Raw genomic sequence first — 17,238 nt, forward strand, 5'->3', positions numbered from 1 at the left:
CAAAACCTCAACTCCAAGACTGAGGAGAATGGCATAATGTGCTTGGCTTCAATCTCTAATTTGTTCAATCTGTCAATCTCATAGTTTCTGCATCAAGAGCCCCTTAAATCACTTGGTGAGCCAAAATTGCTTTCATTTCAAGGACTCTATTAGAAAGTTGAATTTCCAACTTCTACACGAATTTTTGAGTGGACTCAGTTGAGATAGGTGTAGGATATTTATATCCCGAGTAGACCCCTCTTCTTTTCAAACTGAAATTATTTAATCTAGTGAATTCGTCCACCTCGAACCTTGTTGTATCCATCTGATTCTAATTCTTAAAAGTTTGAATTCAGTTCTGAAAATATTAAAGATAAATCTTGATTAGTTGAATGCGGTTTTTGAACTCTAAATACTGAGCTCTAATACTGTTTGTGGTGAAAGACCACTCTCACATGTATTGTCACACTAGTGGTGGTAATTAAAAATACAATTCAAAACTAAAACCAATCAAAATTAATGAGAAAATAGAATTTAATCAATCGAAGAAAAACTTAGTTCGTGAATGAATGAACTTTAGTATAATCAACACCAATGCAATCCGAGATTACAACACACCAAAAGACTATGGTGATAAACACCAATTACAAATAAATCTCAATCTGAGAAAACCTTGATCAAACACACAAGTATCCTATTTACAACTCTCAAAAATACACAAAAAAATCTAGCTTGGACAGAATTACACAAAGAAAGATTTGTATCTTGGTTAGGCTTGGATTCATCTATCTTAGTCTTATCTCTAGTTTAGGTGTGGGGAGTTCTATTTATAAGCATTAGTTGTTAGTTAGGCCGAGAATAGAAATGATGTTAATAATGTGGCACCTGTTGAATGAGGCAAATCCCAACATAGAGAGTTGATTATTTGGATATGGTGCAGCAGGAAGTGACATTCTAGGAGCAAAGTTGGAACAAATATTTCTGCAACATGATAATGCATTGCCTGTCTTCTGTTCAGTACCAAGTTCTGCTCAATGGAGGCCTTACCAAGGCTTTTGTTCCAAAGAGGGGTCTCAAGCAGGGGGATCCGTTGTCCCCATATCTTTTCATCCTTGGAGCGGAGGTTCTATCTCGGCTTTTTTCTAGAGCAGAGTCTGAAGGGAACCTAAAGGGTTATTCGTTGAGCAGAGGGGGAACCCCGATATCGCATTTGATGTACGCTGATGATCTCCTCATCTTTCTTGAGGCAGAAAAAGGTAATGTCGCTGGGGCCTTGAAATCTCTAGATACTTACTGTTCTTGGTCTGGCCAGATGATGAACATGCAGAAATCAAAGATTTTTTTCTCTAAGAATTGTTCGGGAGTTTGTCGTGAGGAGATACAAAGCCTGTTGGGCCTGGAGGAGATGGGGAGAGAAGAGAAATTCCTCGGAAACCCGCTTTTTCTTAAGGGCAATCGAAGCAGCGACTTTGAGTTTATCCTCGATAAGATCTCGGCTAGACTTGAAGGTTGGAGGGCTCGTCTTTTATCTCAGGCTGCGAGGGGGTACTCTTATAAAAAGTGTTCTTGCTTCTATCCCCATTTATAGCATGTCGGTGTTTGTTCTTCCTCGAAAGATAATCAATCAAATCGATGCAGTCTTGAGACGTTTTTGGTGGACGGGTCAGAGTAAGGAGGGCCGATTCCTGGCTTTAAAAGCGTGGGATACGTTATGCAAGCCTAAGCAATGTGGGGACTTAGGTTTTTCGGCGGGCTCGAGATGTCAATTTCAGTTTGATCGCCAAGTTAGGGTGGATGTTGGAGACGGATTCCAAGGCTCTTTGGACTCATGTTCTCGGCTCCAAGTACTGTAAGTTTAATTGCTTCTTATCCTCGAGTCTTCCTGGAAATGCCTCTGTGGTGGCCAGAGGGATTTGGTCTACGCAGGAATTCATTAGGGAGAACTGTGTTTGGGTGGTGGGCAAACAGTCGAAAGTGAAAATTTGGCACCATAATTGGTCTTGTGGAGATAACCTTGTCGTGGATTCGGGGGCTATAAACCCCCTGGTTGGAAATAGCATTGGGTTTCAAGACTTAGTTGTCTCGGATGAAGACGTTTGGCATCATGAGAAAGTGATCTCGACTTTTAATCCGGTTACCACCTCCAACATTTTAAAGGTGAATAGAGAGTCGCTTTTGGATCATGATTCGGCCTGTTGGAAGCCTTCCCCGAATGGAAATTTCTCCATAAAGGCGGCCTATTGGTCCCTTAATAGTGCTAGATTCGAACAGAAGGATGTCTGAGCTTTAAGATTTGGAAGTTAAGGGTGCATGAGCGTGTTAAGCTGTTTTTGTGGAAATTGTGCCATGATGTCCTTCCTTTTGGGTCTAAATTGCAGAATATCTTTGGAAATCCTCCTGGTGTTTGTATGTTTTGTGGTCATGATGAAGGGGATACGGTTAAACACTTTATCTCTTTTTGCCCTGTTACAAGATCTCTATGGTTCGCCTCTCGCTGGTGTATTCGTTTGGAGGCCCTCCAGAGTTCGAATGGTAGGGAGGTGGTGAGTTGGCTATTCAATCCGCCTTTCCTTAATGCTATGCCCCAGGCCGAGGCTCGTGAATTCACTGTCTATGGTGCTTTGTTGTATTATAAACTGTGGAATCTTCGCAATGAAATGTTCCATCGTGGAGTCCCTTTGCAGTTGGATAAGTTAATTCGCCAGATTGGGGAGTCGTTTGTGGAGAGTATCAGCCTGGTTGATGGGTTGGCTGAACCAGTGGGGGGGTTTAGTGTTTCGGGTGCGGTCCATTGGGGCTCCCCAAGATGTGAGAAGGTGAAGGGATTCGTGGATTGCGCTTTGGGTAAGGATGTTGGTTCTGTGGCTGTTGTTTTCTACGACAATTTAGGGAATCTTGTCGGCTTTGGAGCGAAAAAAGTTCACGTTAATTCGGCTTTCCAGGGGGAATTGGAAGCTTTGGCTTTCGGGACAGACCTTGCAAAGGATTTGCATTTAGGAGGTGTGGATTTCTCCTCGGATTGCCAACTGCTGGTGAAAGCCTTGATCGCGGGTTCGTCTCCTTTCTGGTTTCTTACACTTTCCTTTACCGAGCTTTACAATGCTCTTGTTGCATCTGATAGCCATGTAGTTTGGATCTCTCGTGTTTTAAATAATGCTGCTCACTCCCTTGCGAGGTGGGGTCTGTCCCATCCTTGCAACGGTTTGCTGAGATTTTGGGAGGTGAGTCCCCATGTGCTCACCAATCTTTTCTTTTCTGCTTAATGAAGTTTGGGTTTTTAGCAAAAAAAAAAATTAAAGGAGGACTCTTGATATAGTTGATATATAGCTTCAGTAGTCAGTAGTACAAGAACTAGTATGGTGTAGATACTTAGAAGGAAAGCAGCTACCAAAAAATGGCATATTGCTTGTACAGTAAATGATCTCTTACTGTAGTGCAGAGGGAATAGATATAAATATATATATTTATGCTCTTGTCTTGTTTACACGTAGCATTAATTGCTCGTGAACATTATCATTACGAAGCCTATGCTAGAGATTGTCCAGAGCACAATATATGGCTATGAAGGAAAGAAATAGAATCGGCCTGTCCTAAGGCCAACTCCAAGGAGGCGGCAAATTGATACTTTGGTGTTGAGGATTGATCCAAGGAGGCAGCAATTGTGACTGCAAATTGAGGGTTTGTCTACAGTGCACGGCATGTAGCCACGGCATGTCTCTTTTATTTTTCTTTTTTTTTTAATAATTTAATTAATATTTATATATATTTATATTATTATATTTGTAAAATTAAGAATTATTTTTTGGGAAATTTTTTAATACACATTTTTAAAAGTGATGTACGAATCTACTCTTATTTATTTCGGCACCCAACAAACTTTTTTAGTCTATTTTTTTTATATAGTAGTGTATATTATAATTATTTAAGACATCTTGTAAAATTTAAAAAAATTTAGAAAAATTTAATACGCCGAAAATAAAGCACTTATTTAAAAGTGGTGCACTGATTTACTCCTACCTGTTTCGGCATTCGGGAGACTTGTTTAGTCTTTTTTTTTATGGTCGTGTACATTATAGTTATTTAAAACATCTTGCAAAATTTTAAAAAATTTAAAAAAATTTAACATGCCGAAAATAAAATTCAAACTTTCTGTTGCGTGACTCTTTTATTTAGAAGAATACATTGTAAAAGCACCTTATAATATTTATTTTTGTGTAAATTTAAATGTGAATATCATAAATTATTTTTTTTTAATTATAATTTAAGTAAAAATTTATTATATTTTTTTATTTTTTTATATTAAACAATAAAAATAATTTTTAAAATTAAACACATATTAAAATTAATATGATATTATTTTTTTAATTTATTAAAAAATTAATATAATAATAATGAATATTTTTTTAGTGTAATTTTTGGTGTTGTGGTTGGAGTAGAAATAATTTTTGACACCAAATTTGGTGATAGTGTAACACCAAATTTGATGTCTCTTTGGAGATGCTCTAATTAAATAGTTTTCAGAGAGAAAATAGGTCATTAATCGGGTGTAATTTATCAAGTCTCAAAGGGTGATAATCATGACCAAATCACAAGAGTGACAGTAGTGTGTGTCATTCGTCGGCCATTGGGCCTTAGATTTTGGATGGGTTGGGCTAGTCACATAGGTTACTGTAGAAGATCATCTATTTGTTTAGAAAATTAATAGGATATTTTCATAAATACTGAAAAATGACAAAAAGTTACAAAAATAATTTTTTTTTTTTTTTAATATTTTACGGATTTTTTTTAAAGTTGTTTTTCTATTGTTTTCAAGTCATGAAAGCAACATAAGCAACGCTTAGGTAAATGTTTGTTCATACATACAGTAATAGTAAAAATGTAAAAACCTGTAAAAAAAATAAAATTCGTAAAAATAATAAAAATAAAAAAAATAAAAAAAGTACTATTTTAGTTATATTGTATAAAAATTCCAAAAAGAAATCCATATTATGGTTTCCACTTCCAATAATACAATTGATAAATGATTGTTTAACAATATGCTATTTGTGTTCATCAGTGACCCAGGGCCGGTCTGTGAGTATGGGGCTAAGGAAAATTGGATATTTTGATAATATTTAATACATTTATATAATATAATAATATTTCTGTAATCATTAAAAAGTTTTTTGGTATAAAATAATGGTTTTTTAAAAAATAATGTTTTATTTGGTTGCCCCTAGGGTCGGCCCTTAATAGACATGATAATTACTCCTTCCAGCACTATCTTCATCCAATTAAATGAGAGATTTAGCATGGAACAATCAATATTAGTTATGAACTGCAATTTAAGTTATGATGTTCAAGAATTTATAAGGTGGGCATGTCAATGAATATATTTTTAAATATTGCATATTACAATATAATGTCGTGGACCCATTTCAAAATTTCAACTAATTAATTATCTTAAAACCAAATCAAGTCATGAATAAAGATACATAAGATCATGCCGCATCATGGAACGAGGTTGGATTAATTTTTATTTGACTTGACAAATAATTCATATTGTTCAAATTAATATAATATAGATTTATATGATCTTCTTTAAATAATAATCATAACTAATTAGGGTATGATCGATTATTAACTTTAATTTCTAACTCGCCTGCTTGAAAGTCCAACAATAAAATCAAATTTCTTTACACCAAGACAGGAGACAGAGTGCAATATTCTTAGATTGAAATGGATGTTGTTATTCAATCAAGACTATTTTGCTAAAAATACTGTTTGATGTTGCTCTCAGGTGTTTGATTGGGATAAAATCATCCTCCATGCGCAAAGATGACTATTTGGTGCACCTCTCTACTATTTACTTGAAGGTAGAGATGGAACTAATTATATGTATCCTTTGGTCAATTTGGGCGGAAAAAAATCAGGTGGTCTATGGGCAGAATGCAACTCCAAGGTTCTCTCTCTACCAGTTATTGTACCGGTGCCATAGAAACCACCAGCTATAGGTGACCTCAAATTGAATGTGGATGCAGCCTTAAATGCTAACAAGAAAATATTGGAGTTAGGACATATCCGAGACACTTGCGGTCAGGTTATTACTGCTCTTTCAGTGCCCATTATTAGAGGCTAAAGCCTAAAGCAATTTTTCATAATTTAAGTTGGGCCCTAATTCAGAAGCAAGTACCCATTGTACAATTAGAGATAGATGCTTTGATGGTTTTAATTAAATAAAATATTTTGAAACCACCTTCCTTAGTAATATTTTTTTTTTTTTAAGATTTAATTGTAGATATTTTTATCATTTTTTTAATAAAGTAAATGTTACTTATATTAAGCATACAACTAATATGGCTGCTGCTAAATTTATTTTATTTGAAGTTTAATTTTGGTTGAAAAATATCTCACTCTCTTATTTTTCTTTTCTTTTTTTTTTTTTTTCAGTTTTAACCAAAAAAAAAAAGTAACAATATTACTAAAATACTTCCAGCTAACCATATAAACAAATATAGAACCCAAATAAAAAAAAATTACACAAATACCACTTACACACACCTTCAACCTAGGATCCATGCTTCCTGGGAAATTATCGTACAAATTGCGCAATTACACACGCAACCGAAACAAAAATTCAACTAGAAAGAGAGCCACTATTAATTCCGGCGACTTCACTTGAGAAGACGACCAGAATCAATCAAAACAGGGGCTGTTTCGAATTCATAAAAAAGTGTAGAAAAACTACTACGAAACTAAAATTCAACTGAAAATTCAGTGTAATTTACATAAAACTAATGTCCTAACTTTAATTTTTAGATCTATGAAAGGCAGATCTTCAAAAGTTGAACTCGAGTTCTCAAACAATCCAACTCATGATAATCCAAAAAAAAAATACATCAATACTATAGTAAAATGTTTATCTAAGTGTATTTTTGTTGTTTTTCAAATTTTTAATGGTGAATTTGTTCATATTAAATCATAAAAAGACATGTAGATAGAGTTACGTACATAGAAACACTGTTTTAATATTTAATGTTTCACAACAGTTGCATTACAGTTGTATTACGGTTGCATAAATATTTTACTAACAGTTATTTTATCTAACTGAAATTTTCGTCTGATGTAACCTTCGGCCAACCGCCCAACAACCACTCAGAAACTTTAGTATAATTGAAACCTTCGTCTGATGCAACCTTTAGCCAACCACCTAGCAACCATCCTACAACCATCGTCTGATACAACCATCGTCTGATTGTGTAAGTAATATAGTGTAAGTAGTATTTTGGTAATTAAAACCAAATATAAATGTTATCTTTACCTTATGAAAATATTTTTGTAAACAAAGTGTCAATTTATATGTTCTATGTAATAATTCTTATTCTAAATGATTTTCATATTAATTTATAGGAGAACAAGTACTTTCCTCAAAAAAATAAAATAAAAAATAAAAATTGAACAACACATCACTTCTCCGAAACTCACCATATATAATTCTTCCCTGGGCTACTAACACCATCATCGATAGTCAACGTATTACGACTCTCATCACATAGTCGTTGTCTTCATGCACTCATGGTCAATGGTTGACGTACGTTGTTCTTTTTTGTACATTTCTCACTTGTCCAATTCAATGGCTCCCTCTGTCCAGGCCAAGTTCTAACTTATAATAAGGTTTTGAAGGGTCAACATAAATCGAGATTATGGGATTTGGGCTCTTTTTTATTTTATATTATTTTTTATTTTTTGAAAGGGGGACTTCTCATTTGTATACCAATTTGTACTTCTTATATATACTAGGTGATTGTTACGTGTCAAGCCACGTAGTGTTAGTTTTATTTAATATTTTAGTTTTTTATTTTAATTAATAATTAAAATAAAATATGTAAGTAAAACCTAGTTGTGTTATAATAATATATGTTATACAGTCTCACATATATATATATTTATCTATACAGCCAAGAAATGCCGTTAGATAGGCACTTTTAATATATAAAGATAATAGAAATAATTTCAAAAAAAAAAAAACACAAAAATAAACAACAAAAAATTACAAAAATAGAGTAGAACAAGATTTTAAATATTATTATGATTCATATGATTTTGTTTATAAAAAAATATTGTCTTTTGATATATTTTTATGTTCACTACAAGAAATTTAATTTTTATCTGCGTATTTGGCTAAATGTGTCGGCAAAAGTTGTCGACATAAAAAAGTTGTTGAATCGACAGGCCCGGCCCTGGGCATAGGCGGGCTAGGCCTGTGCCTAGGGCCCACCCAGCCCAGGGGCCCAAAATTTTTTTTTCCTCTTTTAAAATTATACATTTTTTTTTACCGATTTTGAAAAATACCACATTTTTTCTAACATAAGGGCCCAAAAAAAAAATTCCCCTATGGCCCACTTTGTTTTAGGGCTGGCCCTGTGAATCGATAATATCTTTCAACCACAATTTTTGTCGGGACAATAATGTACCGGCAAAAGTATATTAATATCGTCGCATTTGGTGAATTGTGCCGGTAAAACCCAGAAAATGAACCGTTAAGAGGTGCGAATAGTTTCCATCGTTCCATAGACTTTTGCCGACGCATGTGAACAATTTTGGAGGGAAAATTTTTGTTGGTGCGCCGACAAAAGTTACCAGAAAAAAGGAGAAAATTTCTCGCGTGGTAAGAATGGTAGGTGAAAAGACTTTTACCGGCACACTAGACAAATTAAAACAAAGAGAGAAAGAACAACTCATCAATCAACATGAGCATTAGACAAATTCTTTACAAGAAGAAAAAAAAAAAAAGATACAACACAAATTAAAATATTATTTAGTCAAAAGTAATTTAACATAGTTACACTATCTATTGCAAAAACACTAAATAAATACCAAAACACATTAATCAATATGAACATTAAAAATAAGTTCCAATCTTAAACCAAATAATAATATAGAAAAAAATGTATGTTTAAAATCTACAATTTCAAGAGTACAACAGCATCAATAGATTTATGTCAAAATAAGATAACTTTGAAAATCTGAGAATAAGATGGTAAATTAATTTATCGTGTTGAGTGGTGGGTGCACATTCCTCTGTCGACTATATGCCTATCAACCATAACCTAATTTACCCATCTATTTGCCGCGCTAAAGTTTAGGACGCTAAGGTTGTAGCCTTCAACTCCTGAAGTTTCTCTGACAACCAGGTCACCACCATTCACAATATGAATTTTATTTCTTTAGAACTGAAACAATAACTATACCAGTTTGTCCAAGGTCGTGAACGATAGGAGCCATCTTAAGGGTTGGGTCTCGGAATTGAGGAGAAATATCTTGGGATTGGATCTAGGTATTTAAGAAGAAAAAGAAGTTCTTTAGTGAGGTTGGGTCTCTGCATTAAGATTAAAAAAAAAATGAAGTAATGGAGAAAGATAAGATTTTTAATATATAATTTGAATGCAAAAAAATTAATTGTTAAATGAACTTTATAACTAATTGCAAAAATGAATTAGTAAGTATAATTAAATTTATTTTTTAAATAAATTAATCTTAATTAGTATTTTGTAAAAAAAAAACAAAATATAATTATAAATGAAAGGTAGTTTAGGTTATAAGGTAATATTTTTTTTTATTAATTATAATCATTCAATAATGATCTAATGATCAAAATTAGTGTAACTGTCGTGGTTACATATTTAACGTGACTATTAAATAGTCAACTATATATATTTGATGAAATCACACTAAATATAACATTTTAAATATAAATATATTTTTAATATAGTGTAAAAAGAGATTTTTGTTAAGATACGTGCTCTTAAAAAAAAAAAAAGAGATTTTTGTTATGTCACTTAAGAGATATTTTTTAGTTAAGTATAGAAACTCAATTTCTCTTTTATAATTGGCTATTGAATCAAAATCTCTAATAATTTAATATTTCTAAAATTGACATTTATAGTAATTAATTTGCCTGGGTAAGTTTTATATTAAAGATTCATTACAAATGAAATTTGGACTAAAATTTAATATATACTTTTTTCATTGCTTTTTATATTTTAAGAAAGTAATCTACCTTTAATGTCAATTATGTTGAAGAAAAACAATTCTTAATGAATAAAAAATTAGCTAAAAAAATAATAAATTTATTCTCGATTGAAATTTGTATTGTCACCGTTAAAAATAAATATTTATATAATAGACTAAAAATTAAAAAAATATATTAATACAAAAAAATTTATTTTTTAAGCTTTGAATCTTTTTATTTACAAAAATATTTATAAAGTAAAAAGTAATAAATTATTTTTTAATTATTTTATAGTTATATTATAGTGGAGCATATAATATATGATTTATTTATACAAATGATAGTGCTGAAGTTAATTTATGTATAAATAATTATATATTATGTACTCCGTGGAGATAAAAAAAAAATTAAAAAAAAGAAGAAAAATTAAATTATTTGGGACAAATATTAATTTTATTTTGTTAAAGAGGTTTTAATATTATTATTTTTCTTCGTAATTTTGAGTTAGATTATATTTCTTTACCATATAATTTACAAATAATACATATTGAAAACAAAAAATAAGGAGTCGTTGTCCCAAATTTTGTAAAAAAAAAAAAAAAAAATTGTATGAATGTTCATTTAATCTTTATCTTTATTCATCTCGTTTCTTATTTACGATCAATCTTACTTTTGTTTTAATTTGTACTTGACCAATTGATATATTTTATTATGTTTATTTTTAGAGTAAATACCATTTTGGACCCTCTGTTTTGCAAAAGTTACCAATTGGACCCTGTGTTTTGTTAAATGATAAAATGGACCCTGTATTTTACTACTTAATCAACTATTGAAAAATAGAGTGAAAATAATTAAGAGTTCAAAATTAAAATATATATAAGGGCTGTTCAGCAATTATTTTATTTTTTGTTTTTTAAATTTTACTTAACAAAATCTTATAGTTTCTTCATAATTTTTAATTAATTAATCAAAAAATTGATTTTTTAAAGATTACCTAACAACACCATAGTTAGTCGTTACACTTTTATTATACTATGTGCCAACTCTTATACTGAGCTCATTTGTGTGATTTTTCTATAAATTATGGTGCTGATATACATCAAAATTTTGTTATGGTCGAAATAATACTTCTTTTAGTCAGATGATTCATTAAACCAAGAATCTACTCTTTTTTTAATCACATGTTATCAGAACATAATATAAACATAATAACTAAAAAATATGTTAAGTAACTATGGTGCCGTTTGTAATACTTTTGTTTTCTAATTTTTTAATCAAAAAATAAAAGTAAAATTTTTGTTTTTAAAAATTTCGTTTTTGAAAAACAAAAATACGTTCTGTAACCACTTTTGTTTTTCAATTTTAAAACAGAAAACAAAAGTGTGTTCTGTAAAGTTTATTTTCATTTTTCATTTTTTGATTTTATTTACGTCGGGTCTAGGTTCGGGGTCGGATTTGGGTTCAAGTCAGAGGCCGGGTTCAGCGCCAGGACATTAAGAAAAAAAAAAAACTGTTTAAAAAAATATTGAAAGCGATTTTTTTTGTTTTTAAAATTTTGATTCTCAATTAAAAAATTGAAAAGTAAAAACAGTTTTATAGAACATATTTTTGAAAAATATATATATACATATTTTTTTATAACTATGGTATATTTAACTAAAAAAGGACACGAACAGTATATATATTTATATATCTTTTAACAAGTTTTGAATTTTTAACAAGAGAGCATTAGACCTTAACAACTATCCTACATTTGTGAGTGAATCGTGGGATTTATATTATTGATATTTGAAATATATAAAACTTTTACCATATTTAACAATAAAAAATTTCTTAAAATTTTTAAAACACATATATTTTAAAACTAATCGGCCGAAATCAGCAATAAATTGAATCAAATATGTACTTGGTTAAATTTGGAAGGAGTCCAATTTTAAATCATCAAATTGATAAATTAAAAAAGGTTAATGATACCTATACTACATTTATCACATTTATATTTGTTTTTTAAAAAGGAAGTATCCATTTTTGTTTCAATTTTTATTTCTCTTTCGGCAATAATTTCTGGGTATGTAATTAAATTTAAATTAAGCAATCAAATTATATGACTCGCGCGTCAATCCTATTTTGAAAAGAGTAGACTCACAAATCATTCACACACATAAATTAGGAATATTATATATTTTTAGTATCTATTAATAATCACACCATTTAAAATATGTGAGGATCTATTTTATTATTTATTATTATTTTGATTTAAAATAAAATAAAATAAAATAAAAAACCAAACTAACAAAAACACATACACTAGACATTGGGATGAAACTATATCTTTGAAGTTTGAACTTTAAACCGTGTGAAATCTTAAAAATCGCCGCATCAACAAAACTCGAATTGCAGTTGTGAGCCGCCTTTATAGATGTTTTCTTATGTTTTTAAACAAGTCAAAACAATTGAAAAATAAAAATAAAAATAAAAAGAGTTAAATAAATCCTAAAACTTTACTATCACTGTGAACCAATAAAATTCGTACACGCGTCACCTGTGGTAGATAGTGACGTGTCTACACACGATTGAGAAGATAACTTCCGAAGCACAACTAAACCAAGAAATTGCAACGTGTATAGAAAGCTACCGACCCGCCGACTCTGACCGACCAATTACCACGTCACTACTCAGAAGAAGATATGCTCTTTCCTATCACTGCCCCACCGATGAACGCCACGTGTAAAATTTCACCAAACGGCTACTTTTTGTAATTGTATTTTGAGTGCTCTATTTTTTTTATTATTTCTTTGTTTAACCGCCATTAATAAAATTATATTACTGAAAATTCGGAATCCTAAGTTTTTTTGGTGTGGAAAGTTCCAGTTGATTCCGCAAACGCGTAGAAACAAAGCATTTTTACTGTTTTCAAAAGATTTAAAATATAAAATATATTAAAAAGCTTTAAACACAACAACCTCAAGCCTCAAACAGCTTTATAAGGTGTATAAAAAGAATTTAAGGGAAGTTCCGTGATTTCGAAGACTACTCTGCTTGTTTCCATTTGTAACAGCAACCAATTGAAGACTGGCCTTTTAAAAACAGACCCAGAAAACACAACACTAAATTTTATATTGCGATCTCGTATCTAACCCTTAATCTATTTCAGGTTCGTTTTTATTCTCATTCAAAATTTGCTTTCTAGTTTAGGGTTTCTAGTGGATTTTTCATAGATTTGAGAATATTTTCGTTTGTTTCTTCGTTGATAGTTTCAATTAATTAATAGATATCTTTCTTGTTTTTTTTTTTAGACAGCGATTTGATTCGTGAATTTCATTGAAGTGTTATTTGATATGGCTTTGGGAAAGAAAAGCAGAAGTTGTAACTTCACTCGTAGTGGTTTGATTAATGGTGGTGTGGATAACGATGAGGGTTTTGAGTGGGGGCTCGTGAATTATGCACGACCAATTGAGAAGAAGAGGGATATTGTTTCTAACAATGGCAGTGATATCATTAGCAGGACTCCATCGATGAAGAAACGTTGTGTTCGAGACAGCACGATTTTGAACCCAGAAACAGAAACAGAATCAGAAACGTGTGCTCTTCAAGCTCTACCTGGTGACATTCTGGTAAGCCCTAAATTTTTCAGATTGATTTGTAGCTATATATTTTTTATAGTTTATAATTATTGGTGAATAATCTCTGGTTTTATATTTGCAGATTCATATTGTAAGTGGTGTGGATCACGATGATCTCAGTAAGCTTTATAATGTAGCAACATTTATTAGGGAAGCTGTAAGTTCTCATCTCTCTCCCTCTCTTTTTAGGTTATTCAATCCCATTTTTGTGTTTTCAAATGATTGATAATTTTGATTCATTGAAATGCAGGCTTTGGTTGCAGAGGAAATGCATTTCGCTTTTAGCACTCCCAAAAAGGTTCCCGCCTTCAGAACCGCCATTGATTTGGAAAATCTGACCGAAGATATTGAAGCTCCTAATGCTCCAAAACAGACTAGGGCAAGAGGGTCTCGGCTAGAGGGCAAGAAGTTCGGAAGTATATCAGTGAACTTGTTTGGTGAGCAGTAAAGATACAACCATTTATGAGAAACAAGTTTCTGTAAATACAGATTGATCTGATTTGGTGGAATTTGGGTTTGGGAGAGTTGCTGAATTGGGATTCACTGCACTACACTGTACACACGTTTAGAAATCATTTACAATTCATGTTTCTTCAATCTCTTTCATTGAAGGTAAATGGGTTGGATTTGTTTGTATCATTCTGTAAATTTTCTTAGTTAAGAGAATGGTAGAAAGTAGTTCCCACTATTTTTAGAGAAAGGCCAAGCTTTTTGGCTCTTCCCAATTTCTTGATCATTAAAAAAAAAGGTTGCTTAGAAAGAATGTACAGTTGATTCCACATGTTCTTTGAGCAGTACAGAGAAATGAATAAATTTGCTTTGTGTTAATATCCCCTGTTTTGCTGTCTCTTCTTTGATAATCGAAGCACTTGTCCCTTTTTTAACATTTGCGTGAAAATGACATAAGAATTTGCCTGAAATGGTTAACTTTTAGCATTAAATATCATTTAAGAAAGGGCCCATATTTAGAAACATCGTGGAAAGTTTCGAGTAAAAATTGAATAGAGGGTGTTTGCTTGCTTCCCCATCCATATGAGTTGTATTAGCATTATCAAGATCTATGGATTAGAATGGTCAACTATAATACATTTTTTAATATCGTTTTAAGGAGAATAATAATAGATTCATGGAATGTTTTAGAAGAATGGGGCTCAAGGTTCCATGTGATTGGGACTGAGCAGAGCAGGTACAGTTCAATCATGCAATCATTAATTAGAAGGTGAATTATACAATAAAAATATTTGTATGTAAATTATCTCTTTGTTTTTCCAATTCATGTTACAAAAGAAAAGTTCAGCCGCTGCGTCAATCATGGTGGACAGCAAATCTAAAACGAGTCAGGGCTTTTAAGTGGAAGACAGCATCATCCGCTTGCAGTTTATCTAAACCAATAATGTAGTCACTACTAAATTGTGGTGTGGTGAGTTGTATTATTCTTTACTTCGAAAGCATGGTTTATAGTTTATACGTTCTATTAGAAAAAGAAAAAGAGAGAAAAAAAAAACTAATTGTACACCTGTTCAACTAAACATGACTTAAGTGCTAAAATGGCCTTTAGTGTTGTACAGATGAATGAATTATTGTTTGGATTAGTTAAAATGGCCTTTAGTGTTGTTCAGATGAATGAATTATTGTTTGGATTAGTGCATCTGGAAAGTTGAATGGTCTATTTTAATGAACCAAACTTATTGGTGACTAGGTTCAAAGGCGAATAAACACACATGAGTCATTAGTGATGGATCCCAATAGGCATTAACTTTTTTGCCAAAGCAAGTTAATTAATAAAGGCTTGAATCTGATCATGATGACCGACTTAAGTTCATTAAAAAAATTAAAATTCTAACACAATAAAATAATTTTCAATGTAGAGCACTTTGTCTGTTTCTCATTATTTTTAGTTTTTGCCTTTAGTCAAAACATTGTGCCTCTAAATCTAATTGCCGAAGACACTGCAACAACACATGGAGTCATTAAATTTTACCCATTAATAGTTTATGTTTTTTTGTTATCTTTTAGGTCAAAAAAATACAATTACATTTCCGGCATAACATCTCATGAAATTCCAAACAATTGTAAATCCACAATTTGACTTCTAAGACCACGAAAGGTATATTGTTTGCATCTACCTTGTTAATTACCAAACTCATAATTAGTTGGATAAGGTAAAGTTTAAAGTGATATGCCACAAAATTAACATGTGAGAGGTATTGTACCACAATAGTTTAAATGAAGATTTAAGTAAAAGAGTAGGACTTGGTAGTCTAGTGATTGTGTAGTTCAAGGAGAAAAGTTCTATCTCTTTCTTGAAGAGTAGAGAGGAGAGAGAAGAATTGAAAAGATGATAAGGGAAAGAGTAGGACCAAAAAGATGATTAGGGAAGTAAAAAAATGTAAAAGGGAAATAAGTTTTGATGGTGTAAATACTCAAAGTTTAACTTTGTTGTAATGTAAAATCCAACCTTTTTTATTGTAAAAATATCAATGTCAAGGTTTTTTGAGTTTTGTCACCACCCATTTGTTACCCCACTTAAAAAAGATTGACTAGATATACTTGACACAATATAGTTAGTCTATTTCATAATAAATTGTCTTGAAAAAAATAAATAAATTATTAAAATAGTCAAAATTTAACAATGTAATTAAAATCTAAATGAAGACCTAAAGTCACTTTTGCAGTGTCCTTTATCACTATTTGGTAGTCCAATTCTCTAATTTGTATTCAGAACTTATTAGTAGTAGATTTGACTCAGTAATGCATTTTCTCCCATCTCTTTTGATGAGTTTTATTATTCTTAGTAGTAGTTGAGATCTTTTCTTAAAGAAAAATCTAAATGAAAGAACAAATAAATACTAAATCTAAAATATATCACTAAGCACTTGTATTTTTAATGATTATGAATGGTTAGTTTAGAACATTTTTAATGAGAATGCTACAAAAAATGCTATATGAGATGAATATATTTTTTAGTTAATGTTGAGTTATGTAGCATACTAGTGATTTATTGGAGATGCTCAGTAGCATTCATTCTCAGATTCAATGTAATGTAAACTAAATATATAAGTATATATGTTCAGTGTTTATGCTCATAACGCAACATTCATTCGCATTTCCAAAACTCAATGTATTCAATGTAATTTTAAGTACTTTCTACTCTGTAATTTGAGGTAATTAAACTGTCGCTATTATACTCCCAAATTTTCATAGATAGACGTATAAGAATACAGCAACTTTCAATTATTCCCTTAGGTCATGTAATTTGGTTTGAGAAATTTGATTTTTTATACTTAAAAAACCTTAATATTTTATTCTTAAACCAATACATTTTAAACTAAAAAAAATATGACACTTTTTTTAAAATCCCAAAAATAGCCCTCTCATAACTCAAACCCTTTCTCTCTCCTTCCATCAAACCCCATACAAACCATCCCACAACCGCCCCACCCAAACCATCCCATCTCCGACGACCACCGAGAACCACCCACCACCGACCACGCACGACCCAGCCCCATTCTCTCGGACCCCTGGGTTTTTTTTTCGGTTTGAGAGAGACGAAGAGAGAGAGAGAGAGGGGCTGGGTCCGAGAGAATGGGGCTGGGTCGTGCGTGGTCGGTGGTGGGTGGTTCTCGGTGGTCGTCGGAGGTGGGA

The 17,238-nt window shown here is 31.6% G+C and overlaps 2 protein-coding genes across 2 annotated transcripts; both read left to right on the top strand.

Annotated features, from left to right (window-relative positions):
* Window positions 1-973: 973 nt before the first annotated feature.
* LOC115718055 (uncharacterized) lies at window positions 974-3,242 on the top strand. The gene is made up of 4 exons (XM_061109624.1): window positions 974-1,524; window positions 1,568-1,823; window positions 1,906-2,256; window positions 2,358-3,242. Exons 1-4 carry the CDS (start codon window positions 974-976, stop codon window positions 3,240-3,242), a joined length of 2,043 nt encoding a protein of 680 aa, XP_060965607.1.
* A 9,555-nt stretch (window positions 3,243-12,797) lies between these two features.
* Window positions 12,798-14,421, top strand: LOC115706900 (F-box protein SKIP27). The gene is made up of 4 exons (XM_030634666.2): window positions 12,798-13,124; window positions 13,267-13,584; window positions 13,676-13,750; window positions 13,844-14,421. Exons 2-4 carry the CDS (start codon window positions 13,309-13,311, stop codon window positions 14,039-14,041), a joined length of 549 nt encoding a protein of 182 aa, XP_030490526.2. The 5' UTR covers window positions 12,798-13,124; window positions 13,267-13,308; the 3' UTR covers window positions 14,042-14,421.
* Window positions 14,422-17,238: the final 2,817 nt, after the last annotated feature.

This window comes from Cannabis sativa, chromosome 1 (assembly GCF_029168945.1).
Source record: "Cannabis sativa cultivar Pink pepper isolate KNU-18-1 chromosome 1, ASM2916894v1, whole genome shotgun sequence".
In the NCBI taxonomy this organism is placed as follows: Eukaryota; Viridiplantae; Streptophyta; class Magnoliopsida; order Rosales; family Cannabaceae; genus Cannabis; species Cannabis sativa.

What these genes read in the sequence shown, in the direction of transcription:
- LOC115718055 (XM_061109624.1), top strand. Translation starts at nt 974, where the DNA reads ATGCATTGCCTGTCTTCTGTTCAGTACCAAGTTCTGCTCAATGGAGGC. An exon ending in TTATCTCAGGCTGCGAGGGG is followed by an intron (nt 1,525 to 1,567) that starts GTACTCTTATAA and finishes CCCCATTTATAG; the next exon opens with CATGTCGGTGTTTGTTCTTC. An exon ending in ACTCATGTTCTCGGCTCCAA is followed by an intron (nt 1,824 to 1,905) that starts GTACTGTAAGTT and finishes TGGTCTACGCAG; the next exon opens with GAATTCATTAGGGAGAACTG.
- LOC115706900 (XM_030634666.2), top strand. Translation starts at nt 13,309, where the DNA reads ATGGCTTTGGGAAAGAAAAGCAGAAGTTGTAACTTCACTCGTAGTGGT. An exon ending in CTCTACCTGGTGACATTCTG is followed by an intron (nt 13,585 to 13,675) that starts GTAAGCCCTAAA and finishes TTATATTTGCAG; the next exon opens with ATTCATATTGTAAGTGGTGT. An exon ending in CAACATTTATTAGGGAAGCT is followed by an intron (nt 13,751 to 13,843) that starts GTAAGTTCTCAT and finishes ATTGAAATGCAG; the next exon opens with GCTTTGGTTGCAGAGGAAAT.